This window comes from Diceros bicornis, chromosome 35 (assembly GCF_020826845.1).
Source record: "Diceros bicornis minor isolate mBicDic1 chromosome 35, mDicBic1.mat.cur, whole genome shotgun sequence".
Lineage (NCBI taxonomy): Eukaryota > Metazoa > Chordata > Mammalia > Perissodactyla > Rhinocerotidae > Diceros > Diceros bicornis.
Window position 1 is genome coordinate 25,156,783 of NC_080774.1, and position 15,820 is coordinate 25,172,602.

A 15,820-nucleotide genomic window follows, 5' to 3' on the forward strand; every position below is an offset into this window, starting at 1 on the left:
ATGTGATTCAGGGGCACATGGGAAGAATAACGGAATTCGGAATTTGCATGAGGCCTTCCTGCCAGTCCGGAGCTGGCCTTTGACCTTAAATGCCTGATGATGGCTCTGGGGAAAAGTCGGAAAGAAGTAGTAAGAGCTGGAACTGGTTATATACCTGTAGTTGAAAATGTTTGGCTGGGTTGCATTTGTTTAATCATCTTTGTCTATTGAAAGAGCTGTGCAGTGAGAACATCTAAATATCTACAATAGTAAAATATTGGAAAAAATTCCTATTGCTTGACAGACTTGGTTTTACTGAGCTGTGACCAGTGTATATACATCACTGAGTCTTTTTGTCCCCACTTATGATTAACTTAATAATTCTCTCACTGCTTTTTCAGGTCCCTCATATTGATCATTTTTACTGGCAATATCAAACACATTACTTTATCCTGGTTTGAATAATCATTTCTTATTGGTGGCCATTTGGGTGATTTCCAGTTTTTCAGTGACAGCATATATATGCAGATATAATGCATGGTGCAGTAGGTATATTTTTTCTTTTGGTTCATGTCCTTGGGATATATTTCCCAAAGTATAGTTGACAGATTGATTATTTTCTGGAAAGCTCCCAGGAATGAATAGATGAACCTCTTTCTCTACAATCCCAACACTGGATTTTGTTATCTGTGTTTATCATTATTAATTTGATGGTTCTGAAGTAGGACCTCCTCAGAGGCCTTCTTTGCAGAGCCTGAAGATACTGGAGTTAGAGAAGAGGCCACACTCTTCCCAGGGAAAGAAATCATTAAACTGAGACCTGGGAACCTTTCTCACCATGGGATTTTGAACCAGGCATTTGAATTCTCTGTATCTTGGTGTGCGCCCAGTAGAAAATATTTCTAAAAGGTTTTTATAATCCTGAGGGTCAGGAAGCTGATGCGGGCCAGAACGATCTAGGAGGACATCCAGATACAGCTGTCTTCTGCTTTTGGCTCCCCACTGTGGCTTTGATGAAGTCTCTTCCTTCTGCTCCTATTTCTAACCAGAAAGTAGGAACAAGCTTATTCTCTCATCTGCCATATAGGGAAATTGGGGTGATTAGTTAGGCTATTCTGGGCTATGTTTTGAATTCTTGAAGTATCTGTGTATAGTCAAACTCATAGAATCAGAGAGTGGAATAGTGGTTGCCAGGGGCTTGAGGGGGAAAGGGAAACGGGGAGTTGCTAATCAGTGGGCATAAAGTTTCAGTTATGCAAGAGGAATAAATTCTAGAGATCTGTACAACATTGTGCCTAGATTGAGTATTGTATTGTACGCTTAAAAATTTGTTAAGAGGATAGATCTCATGTTAAGTGTTCTTACCACAATAAAATAAAATTCAAACAAACAAGAAAACACCCAAGACCCGTGTAGACCATGGGATTAGGCCTGTCGCAGGTCAAATCATCTTCCCCAGGGCAGTGGTACTGTGTGGGGCATTTTTCCCACTGTGACTTAGCACACCAGTTCTCTTCTTCTAACTCTGACCCTGAGTTCAGTGGGACTCTTGTACTGAGCAGTGTGTGTCTGTTACTACATGGTGGAAAGATCCCTCAGCAGAGACTATAACCTCTGGGAGGTTCGGCTTGGCCAGGTGTTTAAAGGAGTCCTTGATGCTGCCACACCTGCTCCATGGACCAGGCAACATGAGGGCTAATGAGATAACGGGTTATTGTGCTGTAAGCCATATAGCACTGTGCAGAAATAAGGTATATGAGGATCCTACTTGGGACTCAGAGGCAAAGGCATGGAGTGTTTCTGCTTCATGTTGCTCCCTTGTATAGAGATTTGAAAAATAATCTTCACTTAAAGAGATAACTGCCCTATTACTTTCACTTGGTGATTCTCAGCTGGGGATGATTTTGTTCTCCAGGGTCCATGTGGCAGTATCTGCAGACATTTTTGGTTTTCACAACCAGGGGATGCCGCTGGCATCTAGTGAGTAGCGTCCAGGGATGCTGCTCAATATCCTCAAAGCACAGGACAGCCCCCGACAGCAAAGAATTGTGTGGTCTAAAATATCAGTAGTGCCGAGATGGAAAAACCCTGCTTTAACCAAAGAGCCGGCAATTTTGGAAAGACCCATGTAGTTGGGCCCACTCTGCCGATGGCAGCTTTTATTTCTAGATTGTCCCTGTCCCTGAAAGTTTTGGCCTCATAACTTTCCCAGACATCCTTCCTTGATTTCTCCTCCTACCCTTTTGGATCTGTGACGTATTTTTGCAATTCTGAAAGGTTTCTGATTTCTGCTACCGTGTGCTGTTTGCTCCAAAATCCAGCTGAGCCCTCCTCCTTTCCCCACCCAGCCTCTCTGCAGTCCCCAGGAGAGGCTCGGGCTTGAGCCTCCCATCTGCTTTTGGAATGTTGATTTGCTTCCACACTTAACTCTGCCTGCCCTGCCCTGTGGTAACCTCACTGACTTTGCGGCTGTAGCTCACAGAATCGGCAGAACATGAAAGGTATCAGCTGTGAATCCCATTTGCATGGTGGGATGGATAAGCACGTGCACTGCATTATCTAACAATCTTTGTTTCTCTTTCTCTTTCTCCCTCCCCCACCCCCCTCCTCTTCTCCCTCCCTTTCCTGGCAATTTTATCACCTTTTACCATGAACTTTCCTCCCACCCTCCCCTCCTTCACATTCCCCTCCCCCCACGTCCCACACCTGCCCTGGTGACCACACACATCGTGTTCACCTATGACACGAGGCAGTTCTGACACTGTCTGCTCCCCCTGTAGTGCCAGGCTTCTGTTGCACAGTTGGAGTGGACTGGAAGTCTCTCACTACTCCGGCGTGCCTCCCCCTCACTACCGACTACTTCCCCGACCGCCAGGGCCTGCAGAACGACTACACGGAGGGCTGCTACGATCTCCTCCCGGAAGCGGACATGGACAGGTGGGTGTCAGAGGAGAGGCGCCCTGCTTTGTGAGGGGTCCGGGTATGTCCAAGTGTGCCTTAAAACACTGGATTTTCAAACTTGTTTCCTTTTATATTGAGGAAACTTTATAATGCAAGAACTGTTAATTTTTTCTTTAGAATTCTATTTACCTGCCTTCTTTAACCATTTGTCCTCATTGGTCCTTTCTCATGTTTTCTAATGTCGTCGTTCTGGGCACAGTAAATCTGATCTTTTCTAAGATTACCCGTTTGGGTATCAGATGACCTGCCTTCTTTTTCCATCTCTTTGAACTTACAATATTAGTTTTATGAACCACCATAGAATGGCTGTCAGGGCTGGCTTGTGGGACTGAAGCAAAGGAGAGGATGGGGCTGTGGACTCTGAGTGTCACTCTGCTCTGGGCCAAGCATATCCCTGTGGACAATTGTCTGTTATTTCAGGAGGGACGAGGAGGGTGTGCAGATGACGGCCCAGCAGGTGTTTGAAGAGTTCATTTGCCAGCGTCTCATGCAGGGCTACCAAATCATAGTGCAGCCCAAGGCTCAGAAACCCAGCCCCGCCGTCCCGCCCCCCTTGAGCAGCAGCCCGCTCTATAGCCGAGGTGAGTTCTTCTCCTTGGACGTATATTTTTTCTTTTCTACTAAATTTGTGCAAGAAGATTCTCAAGATGGTAGAGAATAGATAAATTTAGGAGTAATTCTTTTTTTAACACAAAATTTTCTTTCTAAATTTTACTTCATATGAGGAATAAAGTCGCCACTGGGTGCAGATTTCTTAAAACTCTCTTTAATCTACACCTCTCCTTTTAAGGAAGAGGGTATGACCAAGTTCAGGAATGTTACAGCCTGTCTTGGGCAACACCTCAGAGTAGCAGGCAGCTGAGCCAGTACTGAGCTGTGAAAGTATGTAGTGACTATTCTAGACCCAGAAACCTGTATTTATTTCTAGCACAGTCCCTGACACACAGTAGGTTCTCAGCTGTTACCTAAACCTGAAGTTTATGTTTCTTTTTTTCTATTCTGGATTCATCTTGTTTGTCACTGAAGCTTAGTGACTTGAAGCAAGAATAGGTCATCTGTGAGTGGCAGAGACTAATAAGTGACAAAGACTCAGTGACGCTGATTGAGTTAGAGCCAGGCTCTGGAGAGCTCTTCTAAAATAAGTCAGGCAAAGAGAATTAAGTGTGGGTGCCTGGAATCAGAAAGCAGCGATCACTTCCTGGAACGATCAATGAGCAGCTGTTAGTCTACTGCTTCCTCCCTGTAGCTAAAGAGACCCCCCACTCCCCTAATCACCTAGCTCAAAACCTCAGATCATCTTTGGCTCCATTAAAGCTCCTCTGGCCGGAGGGTCATAGAATTGTGGACCTGTTAGAGGGAGCTTAATGGCCATCTGATCTAGGCCCCATTGTTTACGATGAAGCTCTGGACTCCTTATGAATTTTGAAAGCGCCTAGTGAAATTTATCATGTTGCCTTCTTTTCATATTCTAGACTCTACTAAATAGTAACCTTTCTGAGAGCTAGGACTATTTCAGCTTCGTCTCTTTGTCCTCCACAATGGAAACCACTGTGCCTGGCTTACAATATAAATACATGAATTCATTCATTCACTCATTCAACAGTATTTTTGAAGCTCCTGCTCTGTGGGGGATTTATAGCCTAGTGCGGAAAAATAACATTAGTCAAACTATGAAATATAATTCCATGTTGTGATAAAGACTATGAAATAAAAGTCCAGGGGCTGTGAGAGTATTTAATACGGGACCTAATCTGGTCTGGAGGATCAAGGACAGCTTCCTTGAGAAGGTGATGTTTGAGCTGAGACCTGAAGTATGTGCAGGAGTTATTAGGAGAAACAGATTGGGGGTGTAGGGCAGGAGGAGGAGGGAAGAGCATGCCAGGCAGAGGGATTGGTATGTGCAAAGGCCCTGTGGCAGGAGACATTGTGACACTTTCTGGGCACCAAAAAGGAGGCTCATGTGGTGGAGCACAGGGAGTAAGCCAGAGATGTGACCAGGGATGTCAGGAAACCCAGTCCGTACAGGACCACGTGAAGGATTTTGTTCTTTATCCCAAGAGTAGTGGAATGAATTTGCGTTTAATGTCAATGGCCCCGTCCAGGCTGCCTGCTTGCTTTTCTCTGGAATAGGTGATCAATGAACTTTAGTGGTCTGTAATTCCTCTAGTGTCCAGTTCTGTTCTGGCTGATTCACGAGCCTTGTGTCATGGCTAGTTGGCTGGAGGCTATTTACCTGACTGTACCCTTTCTGGCTATTTTTTTCCTTTAGTAAATTTAATCCCTTTTATTTCTGTAGTAACAGAAATGATACCAGTGTTATAATTGCTCGAAACGAGGCCATTATAAGTGAGCCTATGCTACTCATTGATCCCAAATTTTTTGACTACTGATTGTGAGCGGGACCCTGTTCCAGTAGTGAGTAGAACAGCATCAGCCCTGTGCTTGGAGTTTACAGTCTACTGGGGAGACAGACTTTAAACTAATAAACCACAAGTGTACATTTGATCAAAGATTGTGAAGAGTGCTATGCTGGATAAAAACAGGAATAACTGCGATACACCTAATTTAGAATGAGGTATCAGGATACTGTGCAAGGTGCCCATGAGCATTATCCCAAGACATCGTCTTCCTGACTGCCAGCAGAGTGTTTGTTGCATGAAGGAAGGAATGCTGGGATGGAAGCAGGCCCTCTTTCTAGTTGCAGAAAGTGAGACTCGAAGAGATTTGGTACCCAAATATCACACAGCTGGCAAATGAAATTGCTGGGGTTTAACCTGGGGTCCCCGGAGTCAAAACCTAGCCTCTTATGTGCAACCTGCCTGGCACTCCCTCGGCATCATCTGGGAAATTTCTGCATTGACAGTGATGATCTTTTCAGCCTCTGTTGTCAGTTCTTCTCCTGACTGCTCCCATGCTCCCTGCCACTGTTTGACCAGCTGAATGAGGGGACTGCGTTTCACCTCTAGATCCAGGGATCTTGTCTTAGCTCAGTTGTTCGTCAATGCACTATTTTTACTCTCTTGAAAGCTTGTCATTTTCTTAATTCGTCATTATTTTCTATGTTCAACTCAATTCAACTAATATTTTTTGAATACCTACTGTGGGCATGGCCCTGTATCAAGTGCCACTGAAAATATAAAGACAAATAAGATTTGGGCCTGGGCCTCCTGTAACTTTTAAGATTATGAGACATGCACATAAGGGGCTACATTTAGGGTAGAATTCAGACTACTGATGGTGTCTGATAGCTTTCTGGAGGAAGTGGCATTTGAAACGGACCTTGAATGACCTGTAGTATTTTTTTGTGTGTGTGTGTGAGGAAGATCAGCCCTGAGCTAACATCCACGCTAATCCTTCTCTTTTTGTGAGGAAGCCCAGCTCTGAGCTAACATCTATTGCCAATCCTCCTCCTTTTTTCCCCCAAAGCCCCAGTAGACAGTTGTATGTCATAGTTGCACATCCTGCTAGTTGCTGTATGTGGGACGCGGCCTCAGCATGGCCAGACAAGCGGTGTGTCGATGCGTGCCCAGGATCTGAACCCAGGCCGCCAGTAGCAGAGCGCGCGCACTTAATCGCTAAGCCATGGGGCTGGCCTGATCTGTAGTATTTTATTTTATTTTTTATTTATTTATTTTTAATTTTTTCCCTAAGACCTTTTATTTATTTATTCATTTTATTTATTTATTTGTTTGTTTTGTGTGTGTGTGAGGAAGGTCAGCCCTGAGCTAACATGCGTGCTAATCCTCCTCTTTTTGCTAAGAAAGACCGGCTCTGAGCTAACGTCTATTGCCAATCCTCCTCCTTTTTTTCCCCCAAAGCCCCAGTAGATAGTTGTATGTCATGGTTGCACATCCTTCTAGTTGCTGTATGTGGGACGCAGCCTCAGCATGGCCGGAGAAGCGGTGTGTCGGTGCACACGCGGGATCTGAACCCGGGCCGCCAGTAGCGGTGCGCGCGCGCTCAACCGCTAAGCCACGGGGCCGGCCCTGTAGTATTTTAATAGTGGTCCAGAAAGAGAAGGCAGAAGAAGCAACAGGAGCAAATGTTTGGAGAAGGAAATTGCAACAAATAAATAAACGATCCTTTAAGACTGAAACATGGTATAGCGGTTTGGATGTCGTGGGAGCTCAGGCCAGAAAGCTAGGTTGGCTGCCACCCTGGGGTGAGGACCTCAAATGCCAGAGTGGGCAGCCTGTGTTTTGGTGGAGCAGAGTTCCGTTTTAGTCCCACAGTTGTCTCTCAGCCTATTAACATCTACTCCAGAACTTTCCTTCTCAGAGGATGAGGCATGAGTTTCTTCAGCTTTGAGTGTGTCATCTAGGTGCTATCAGCACCCCCAAGCTCTAACCTGTTGCTGGTTGGTTCAGTAACAGGAAAATCTTCAGGCCTTTTTTTTTTTCTTTGACCAAGAATAACTCTTTTCTATGAAACTGCTCTTCAAAAGAAAGTGTTGTCTCTTTTATTCATTCTTTTCTGAATCTATATGGAAAAGAAGCAATTACTGTTAAGGGAGTGACCTTCACCCAGGTGAAGGAAATGATTTTTTTTCCTGTGTTAGGCCTTGTGTCCCGAAACCGCCCTGAGGAGGAGGACCAGTACTGGCTGAGTATGGGCAGAACTTTCCATAAAGTGACGCTGAAGGATAAGATGATCACAGTGACACGATACCTTCCCAAGTGAGTCCTTGGATATTTAAGGTTTTCAGCTACTGTCCTGAATTGCATCCACTTACTAAATTATGCTTATAACACATACTGTCCACATAACACATACTTCAAACCGAAGAGGTCAAGTGGCTGGTTTTCCTTTTGGAGTTACTGTTTTGCTGTCTAGGGTTATTTAGGGTTATAGCTTACCGACTTCCAAAAGGGATTTGATTCAGCTTATAATGTTCAGCCTCATTTGTAAGAAGCTAATTACAAATAAGGAATGTGAGGATAGAAGAATGAGAAAGTTTAAGAAGATCTGAGAAATCTCATTACCAGTCCCTGGGATGAGTTGGTTACTGTGGTCGAGGGTTAAATGCCAAGGATGGTGCTAAGTGTATTGAGACAGAAAAGGTACAGGAGAATTAGGGGGGTTCTCTTTTGGACTTCTGGGCATGCTCTTTATTTTTCAGGTACCCTTATGAATCTGCCCAGATCCACTACACCTACAGCCTCTGCCCTTCCCACTCAGACTCGGAGTTCGTCTCTTGTTGGGTGGAGTTCTCCCACGAGCGGCTGGAGGAGTACAAGTGGAATTACTTGGACCAGTATATCTGCTCTGCCGGCTCCGAGGACTTCAGGTCAGAGGGTGTGCTTTGCCTTTCTGTCATGCTGCCTTGGGTGTATCTGCATTTTAACACTTCTGCCCTTTTTTCTGATTACAAAATGATGTCTGCTTTATAAGAAAATGGAAAAACAAAAGCACATCTGCATTGGGTTAAAAACTCAGTGATGAGATGGACATGGTGATGGTTGCACAACAATATCATTGAATTGCACACTTAAAAATTGTTAAAGTGGTAAATTTTATGTTATATGTATTTTACCACAAGAAAACAAAAACCAAAAGAACCCCTTTGGTGATGATGTGCTCTGTGGTGAAATATCAGTGCAGATCATGTTCTTAACATTTTCCTGACTACTTGTGGTGTCTCATTTTTAATTTTTATGTGTGATTTATAATTGTAATGATAAAAAGCCACCACTTCATTGGGCCTGGGTGCACAGATGCATTCTGACATCTCTAGAATATAAAGGAAAAGCAGCCTTCAAGTTCCTTCTTTAAAGCTTATGTTTTAAATGAAGCTATGAGATGTAGCTTCAGGTGAACATGTACTCATGGGGAGATGGACCCCCCCCTACACCAACTCCAGAAAGAGGGTTGGGATGGTATGTTCATTGGGAGTGCTTTTATTATCTACTTTTTCTCACCACCACCCCCTTTTTTCCCTTTGGTCCTCCATAGCTTAATCGAGTCTCTGAAGTTCTGGAGGACCCGCTTTCTACTCCTGCCAGCCTGTGTCACTGCCACCAAGCGCATCACGGAGGGGGAGGCCCACTGCGACATCTATGGGGACAGGCCCCGGGCAGATGAGGAGGAGTGGCAGCTCCTGGATGGCTTTATCCGCTTTGTGGAGGGCTTGAACCGGATCCGCAGGCGGCATCGTTCAGATCGCATGATGCGGGTGAGGGCTCCATGGGCCCTTTGGGGACTGTGCTTGGTCTGGGATGCAGGAACTGTCTCTTCCTATCTCAGAGGCCTCTTGCTGGCTGGTTTATTTACTCCACAACTGTCCAGCATTTATCTTAAATCTGAAACAGTCTGTTCTCTTCCAGTGCAGGGTGAAGGAGAGAGGGATAGGGTACACACAGCAACTGGGCAGTGTTCTGTGGCATAGGGCCACCCCTGCCTACCAGAGGACACAGCTCCTTCATGTGCTTCCAAAGTGGGACCTGGTGTGGAGTGCAGCAACTTAGGTGATGTGGTCCTGGTTTGCTGAGGAGAAACTCGCTCAAGAGAGTAACAGCAGCAATACTTGCTTACCCTTATATTACTTTTAGAGTTTCCAGCACCCTTGGACATTCATTCAACCACACACTACCCACTGAGGACATTGAGGCTCAGGGGGGTAATGGGGTATGTCTGAGGACACCCAACTAGTAAAGGGCAGATCTCAGATTCAGCATGGTTGTGTGTGTGTGCATATACGTCTAAGAATTTTAACAAATGTATGGATTCATGTCACCACCACTACCACCACAATCAGTATACAGAAGAGTTTCCGTCACTCAAAACAACTCCCTCATGCTACCCTTTATAGTCACTCTCTCCCCTGTCTCTAACCCCTGGCAGCCACTAGTCTATTCTCCATCATTAGGCTTTTGTCTTTTCCAAATGTCACAGAAATGGAACCATATGATATGTAACTTTTTGAGGCTGCCTTCTTCACTCAGCATAATGCCTTTGGGATTCATCCAACTTGTCACTTGGATCAACAGTTCATTCCTTTTAATTGCTGAGTAGTGCTCCATCATCAGCTGTGTTTTTATTTTTTGTTTTTAACCTCAAGTTCAATGTTGTTTAACCCACACCAGCTGCCTTTTGTACACAGCATCACTTATGATTAGAAACATTTCCAGGGGAGCTTATGGAGTGGAAAGAACCTTGGTTTTGAAGTCAGGCAACTGGAATTTGAATTCCAGCTCCACTGGGATTTGATATAAGTTACTTAACTTCTTTGAGACCCAGTTTCTTTTTCTGTAAATCAAGTATAACATTATTTACTTCCTAGACCGATTGTGAGAGTAAAATGGGATGATATGCATAAACCATCTCAAAGAAGCAGTTTGTTTTGAGTCCAGCAGGCACTTGGGACCTTCAGTTCAAGGGAAAAGCAGTTTTCTGGCATTTACTGAATACTGAGAACCTGTGTTCCTGGACTCTGTTGATTGGATTCCCAAGGCCTGAAGGCAGCAGATGGAGCAGCCTGCTCGGGGGCGTGAGTGGCGTCTACTGAGGGAGCCCGCTCAGGCTGATGGCCTTGTCTCCTCTTCTCTGCTTCAGAAAGGGACCACCATGAAAGGCTTGCAAATGACTGGCCCCATTTCCACGCACTCGCTTGAGTCGACCGGCCCCCCGGTTGGGAAGAAGGGAACCTCAGCTCTGTCTGCCCTGTTGGAGATGGAGGCGAGTCAGAAGTAAGTGCCTGGCTGGAGACAGATTCATCCCCACCCTACAGGCCCCTACAGGCACCTTTCAGTGCCCTACTCTTGTGAGTGGGGTGAAATATGATTTCTGTTCGCAAGGAGCCTATAATTTACAAAATACACATATGAGAAGAAAGCTAGGTTAATAATCTGGTAAGTATCGAATAACGTGACATAGGTCAGAAGTTATAAACTTGCAGTCTGGGCTTAATTTGAACTAAAGATAATTTGGCCCACAAAGTGGTTTTTTTGTTTGTTTTGTTTTTTTAATAAACTTTATTTTTAGAACAGTTTTAGATTCAAAGCAAAATTGAGTGGAAGGTACAGACATTTCCCGTATACCTCCTGTCCCCACACATGCATAGCCTCCCCCATTACTGACATCCTCCACCAGAGTGGTACATTTGCTACAACTGATGAACCTGTGTTGACACATCCTAATCACCCAAAGTCTGTAGTTAATTTACATCAAGTTTCATTCTTGGTGTTGTATATTCTATGAGTTTAGACAAATTTATGACATGTAGCCATCATTACAGAGTAGTTTCACTGCCCTAAAAACACAAAATATTTTAAAAATATTTGAGCCAAATTTTTTCAGTTTGAAGATTTCCTATAAAATCTGGATTTTATATGATTTCTTGTGTGGAAAAATATATAAATACATAAAATGTGCATGATTGTATAATACATAAAACAATATAGTATAGATAATATGTAAAATCCAACTTTGTTTGAAATAGTGGAGGCTCAGTTAACATTGGGTCCACATTCACACCCAGCCATGGGGGCTGGCACTTTAGAATGGGCATGTGCCCTCTGGTTTCCTGTGCCCTCTGGTCTTGGACTTGTCCTGCACCCTCAATCGTCTCCCTGACCAGCTTTTCTAACATTTGAGTGTGTGGTCCCTCTATAAACAGTAAGTGCTACAATTCTCAGGACACCTCTTGCTTGAGACGGCAGGGACAGTCACAGGAGGTAGGATTACGTTGGCCTTGTGAGAAGGGAAGCATTTATACAGGGAAGAGGTGGGAAAGAGGAGAAAACGTTGCCGTGTGCAGGCAGGACATGCTCTAGGGAGCCTTCCTTGCCCCCTTCATCCTCGCAGCCAGATCAGGTCCCCTGTGTTTCCCAGCATCGTGGGCCTGCACCCAGTACTCTGCTGAGGGCCGCATTGGTGGTTTACTCATCTTCTCCCTGACTTGCCTGTGCTCGGCAGGCAGAGGCTGTGGGTTGTGCCTGGCACATAGGAGGTGCACAATAGCTGGGAATGACTGAGGAATGGAGGCTGAGGGTCCCTGAACACATGTTAGGGGAGGCAAGACCTTGTCTGTCTGGTGTGAGGGTCCGTGTAGGGCTCAGTGGGAGCCTACATACATTAGGCTTTCAGAAAGTAAAGTCAAGTGAGCCTGAGGCATGACGGGAAAGGCAGCAAAGACAGCGTAGGAAGTGGATTCCAGACTATCCTTACATGTTCTCATAAGAAGAGTGATCCTTTGAAAGCTTTTTTATTTTAATGGAAATTTTCAAATAGATAAAAATGTAGACTGGTATAATAAATCCCTGTTTACCCATCACCCAGCTTCAGTGATTATCAGCTCGTGGCGATGTTTCATTTATATCCTACTTGCTCTCACCATCCTTTTTATGTTTTATTAAATCCCAGACATCATATCACTTCATCTATAATATTTCAGTACATATCTCTGAAAGATAAGTACTCTTTTTTTTAAAAAAGAGTAATACCATCATTTACCTAAAAAGTTACAGCAATTTCTTAATATCATGAACTTTCCATTCAGTGTCTTTGGCCAAAGGGGTGTTTTCGGAGATAAGCCCCATGCATAGGAAAGCCTGGTGGATGGGCCTCAGGAGGCAGAGATCTGTTGGCAGGCTCTCACCAGTTCAGGCAAGAGATGACGGAGGATGGGTGGAGGGTGATGATGATGTGGAAAAGAAGAGATGCAGGGAGAGAAGTGAAGAACATAGTGGGGTGACTGGGGGGCAAATGAGAGGAGGAAGCTGGGGTAGGTGGGGCTTGTTACTGAGGGCACTTGGTCCTCTTCGGTAAATATCTTCACTGGACCAAGAAAGACCCCAGAACTCTGCCTGGCAGGTTCTCCCTATAATTAATCACAAACCTTTCCTGCTGGAAAAAAGAACAAGGGACATATGTTGCTGGGAGGGGTGTGAAGCTGGGGGTGGGGAAATCTTATTTTAATTTGTCAGTGAGTCATTGTTTAGTACTTTCCAAGGAGGCTCTTTCTGCTCAGACTGGAAGAGGAAGGATAGCTTGGGGTGGTAGTGTCCCCCAGGGTGAGGGGTGAGACTCTGAGCTAGCCCCATAGCAGGAGGCAGGACAGAGAGACCTGAGATTTATTCCCTCCCCAGACGACTGCTCTTGGGTGACATGGTATGTTTTCTCAATGCTGAAGGTAGAACAGAAGGAGCCAGACTTTTATATGTTTGCTCACACAGCACTTTTTATTTGTGTGCTTTTCTTTTTCTTTTGCTGCACCAAGCAGGTTTAATTTTATTTATTATGAAAAGCAATGTTATAGCAATACGAAAAAGAATTTTAAAAATTTCATCTATAGTCCTGCCATCTTACCATAACTGTGTTTATGTCTTCCAGTTCTCTTCCAGTCTTCATCTGTAGGCCTGTACGTTTAGTCAAGCTCTCCTGGAAGATAGAGTCCCCTGGAATCTCGGCCCTATTCTGGTTAACAGCGTGGCTGTGAGCAGTCTGGGCAGCAGGTGCCGGTCGGCAGGCTTCGCTGTTCCTCTTAAATTTTTTTTTTTTAATTTTATTTATTTATTTTTTTCCCCCAAAGCCCCAGTAGATAGTTGTATGTCATAGATGCACATCCTTCTAGTTGCTGTACGTGGGATGCGGCCTTAGCTTGGCCGGAGAAGCGGCGCGTCAGTGCGGGCCCGGGATCCGAACCCGGGCCGCCAGCAGCGGAACGCGCACACCCAACCGCTAAGCCACGGGGCCGGCCCTGCTGCTCCTCTTAGATGAGGATGACCTGGTGACAGCTGAGTCAGAGCAGAAAGAGAGACCCCAAATGGCAATTGTCACTGCCTCTATGGAAGCTTGGTTGGCGACCCCCTCTCTGCAGAAAGCAGTGTGCTCTCATGTATACATGTTCTCACATATACATGTATACAATATAACTAGTCATTTTGTGGCAGTCCCCTCCCCCTGAGCCGTTAACCAAGGAGCCTCCAAGGGCAAGGACAGGGTCTTACTCGGCTCTGAATTCCTGATTCCTGGTCCACGGGTCAACACATAGAAGGCAGCTCAGTAAATGGGGATTGTCATGTACATCAGACGATGCTGAGGGGACGCTGAAGGGTAACCAAGGCTTCCTGCCACTGCTCTCCCTGTCGTGGCCTGCCGCTGCAGCCTTCAGGAAGTGCAAGAGAATGTCACTGTGTTTTTGTGGATGAGGCTCTAAGGAAAACACACTGTGATGTGGTAGAGAGAATATGTGGTGTAAGTGGATAAGGGAAAGAAGCAGCGTTTATGCTGCTTTTCCAATATGAATTAGACCTCAGAGCAGTCAAGTGAGTGGTGTGGGGGAAGTTTGTCTTTTTTCAACATTCCAGCTAATAGGTGCAGAAGGAGTGCTAGAATATTACCATGTGTGGTCTCTAATGAACTAATGGCTCTAGCAGAGATCGTCAGTGGCAACAAACATCACCAGAGACCGCCAGACATTATGGGCCTCCAGACAGAAGTACACAGCACACGTAGGAAGAATTCTTGCCCGAAATTGAACCTAAATCTGCTCAAACATTTAGATATGACTTCAAGTTCTCAGGAAGTACACGGCACAGAGGAACATGATAAACAGTAAAAGGATATGACCAGCACATCCAGACTGTAAATTTACAGGACAAAGGAACTACTTTCTTAATAACATAAATTGCAAGGATAAGGAGAGAAGAAAAGGAACTTATAGCTTAAAAGAGACTTAAGAGACATAACTTATTGCAGTGTAGGGACTTGAATCCTGTTTTGAACAAACTAAAAAAAACATTTTGGACACAATTGGGGAAATATTTGACATTAGGAAGTTTAAAAAAAATTTAAATTTGATGGAATTGTGGTTATGTTTTTTTTTTTTTTGGTGAGGCTGGGCTAACATCTCTTGCCAATCTTCCGCTTTTTCCTGAGGAGGACTAGCCCTGAGCTAACATCCGTGCCCATCTTCCTCTGTTTTTGTATATGGGACGCCACCACAGCCCAGCTTGATAAGTGGTGCATAGGTCCGTGCCCGGGGTCCGAACCTGGGAACCCTGGGCCGCTGAAGCAGAGCATGCAAACTTAACCACTACACCACCGGGCCAGCCCCTGGTTATGTTTTTTGTTTTTAAGTTATTTTCTTTTAGAGATACAATATATACTGAAGTTTTTATGGATGAAATAATATCATGTGTGTTTTGCTTCAAAAAATTGGGGTGGGTAGGTAAGGGGTATAGATGAAACAAGCTCCAAGTAAATAATTTTGGGGGCTGGGTATGTAGAGGTTCATTATAATATGCTCTTTATTTTTGTATATGTTTGAAAATTTTCCATAATAAAAACTAAAAAGGGAGAGTGTAACAGGTTACTATGGAAACCAATTTTTAATCTCTGGTGTGAGATTACTTCACAATCCATAACAAACATGTCGGGATTTAAGACCAGAGAAATGTCACAGATTGGGTTCCTGGGAAATCAGACTGAGACAGAGTTTAACATGTAGGATGTTTATTAAGGAGAGTCCTTGGGCTCAACTCCTGTGGGAGGGAGGAGAAAGAAGCAGGAGTGGACTGGGAGAAGCCGAGATGTAGTGCAGGCCCAGTGACAGCCTCTAGCCACCTCACTTGAGCTCTGGAGCTAGAACAGCCTTCAGAGATGAGCGGGTTAGACCAACATGTCCAGACCTTTGCGCCCCCTCGTCAATCATTTATTGTCTGTGGGCAGCCCGGGGAGGGGCGAGAGCTTGAACGAGGCTGCTTGGCAGCTGGGGTTGTCCCTGAAGGTCTGACAGCTGAGCTGCCTGGACAATACGCCCAGCTCCTCTGGCAACAAGGCCACGGCAGAGGGATCCGGGCAGCACCTTGCAGTGTCCACTGAAGGAAGTATATGTTACAATAATAATGAAGCATTTACGTCTATAATGTGAGCCTTCTGA

At 44.8% G+C, this 15,820-nt stretch overlaps 1 protein-coding gene across 10 annotated transcripts in view; it reads left to right on the forward strand.

Annotated features, from left to right (window-relative positions):
- Positions 1-15,820, forward strand: part of DEPDC5 (DEP domain containing 5, GATOR1 subcomplex subunit) — a 117,320-nt gene that overhangs the window by 61,581 nt on the left and 39,919 nt on the right. For 3 of the 10 annotated variants that reach the window (XM_058531856.1, XM_058531858.1, XM_058531861.1), the window contains exons 26-31: positions 2,733-2,916; positions 3,361-3,521; positions 7,499-7,616; positions 8,060-8,227; positions 8,893-9,112; positions 10,492-10,625. In XM_058531856.1, the coding sequence (XP_058387839.1) occupies positions 2,733-2,916; positions 3,361-3,521; positions 7,499-7,616; positions 8,060-8,227; positions 8,893-9,112; positions 10,492-10,625 (985 nt within the window). The other 7 variants (XM_058531860.1, XM_058531863.1, XM_058531862.1 and 4 more) reach the window with 4 other exon arrangements.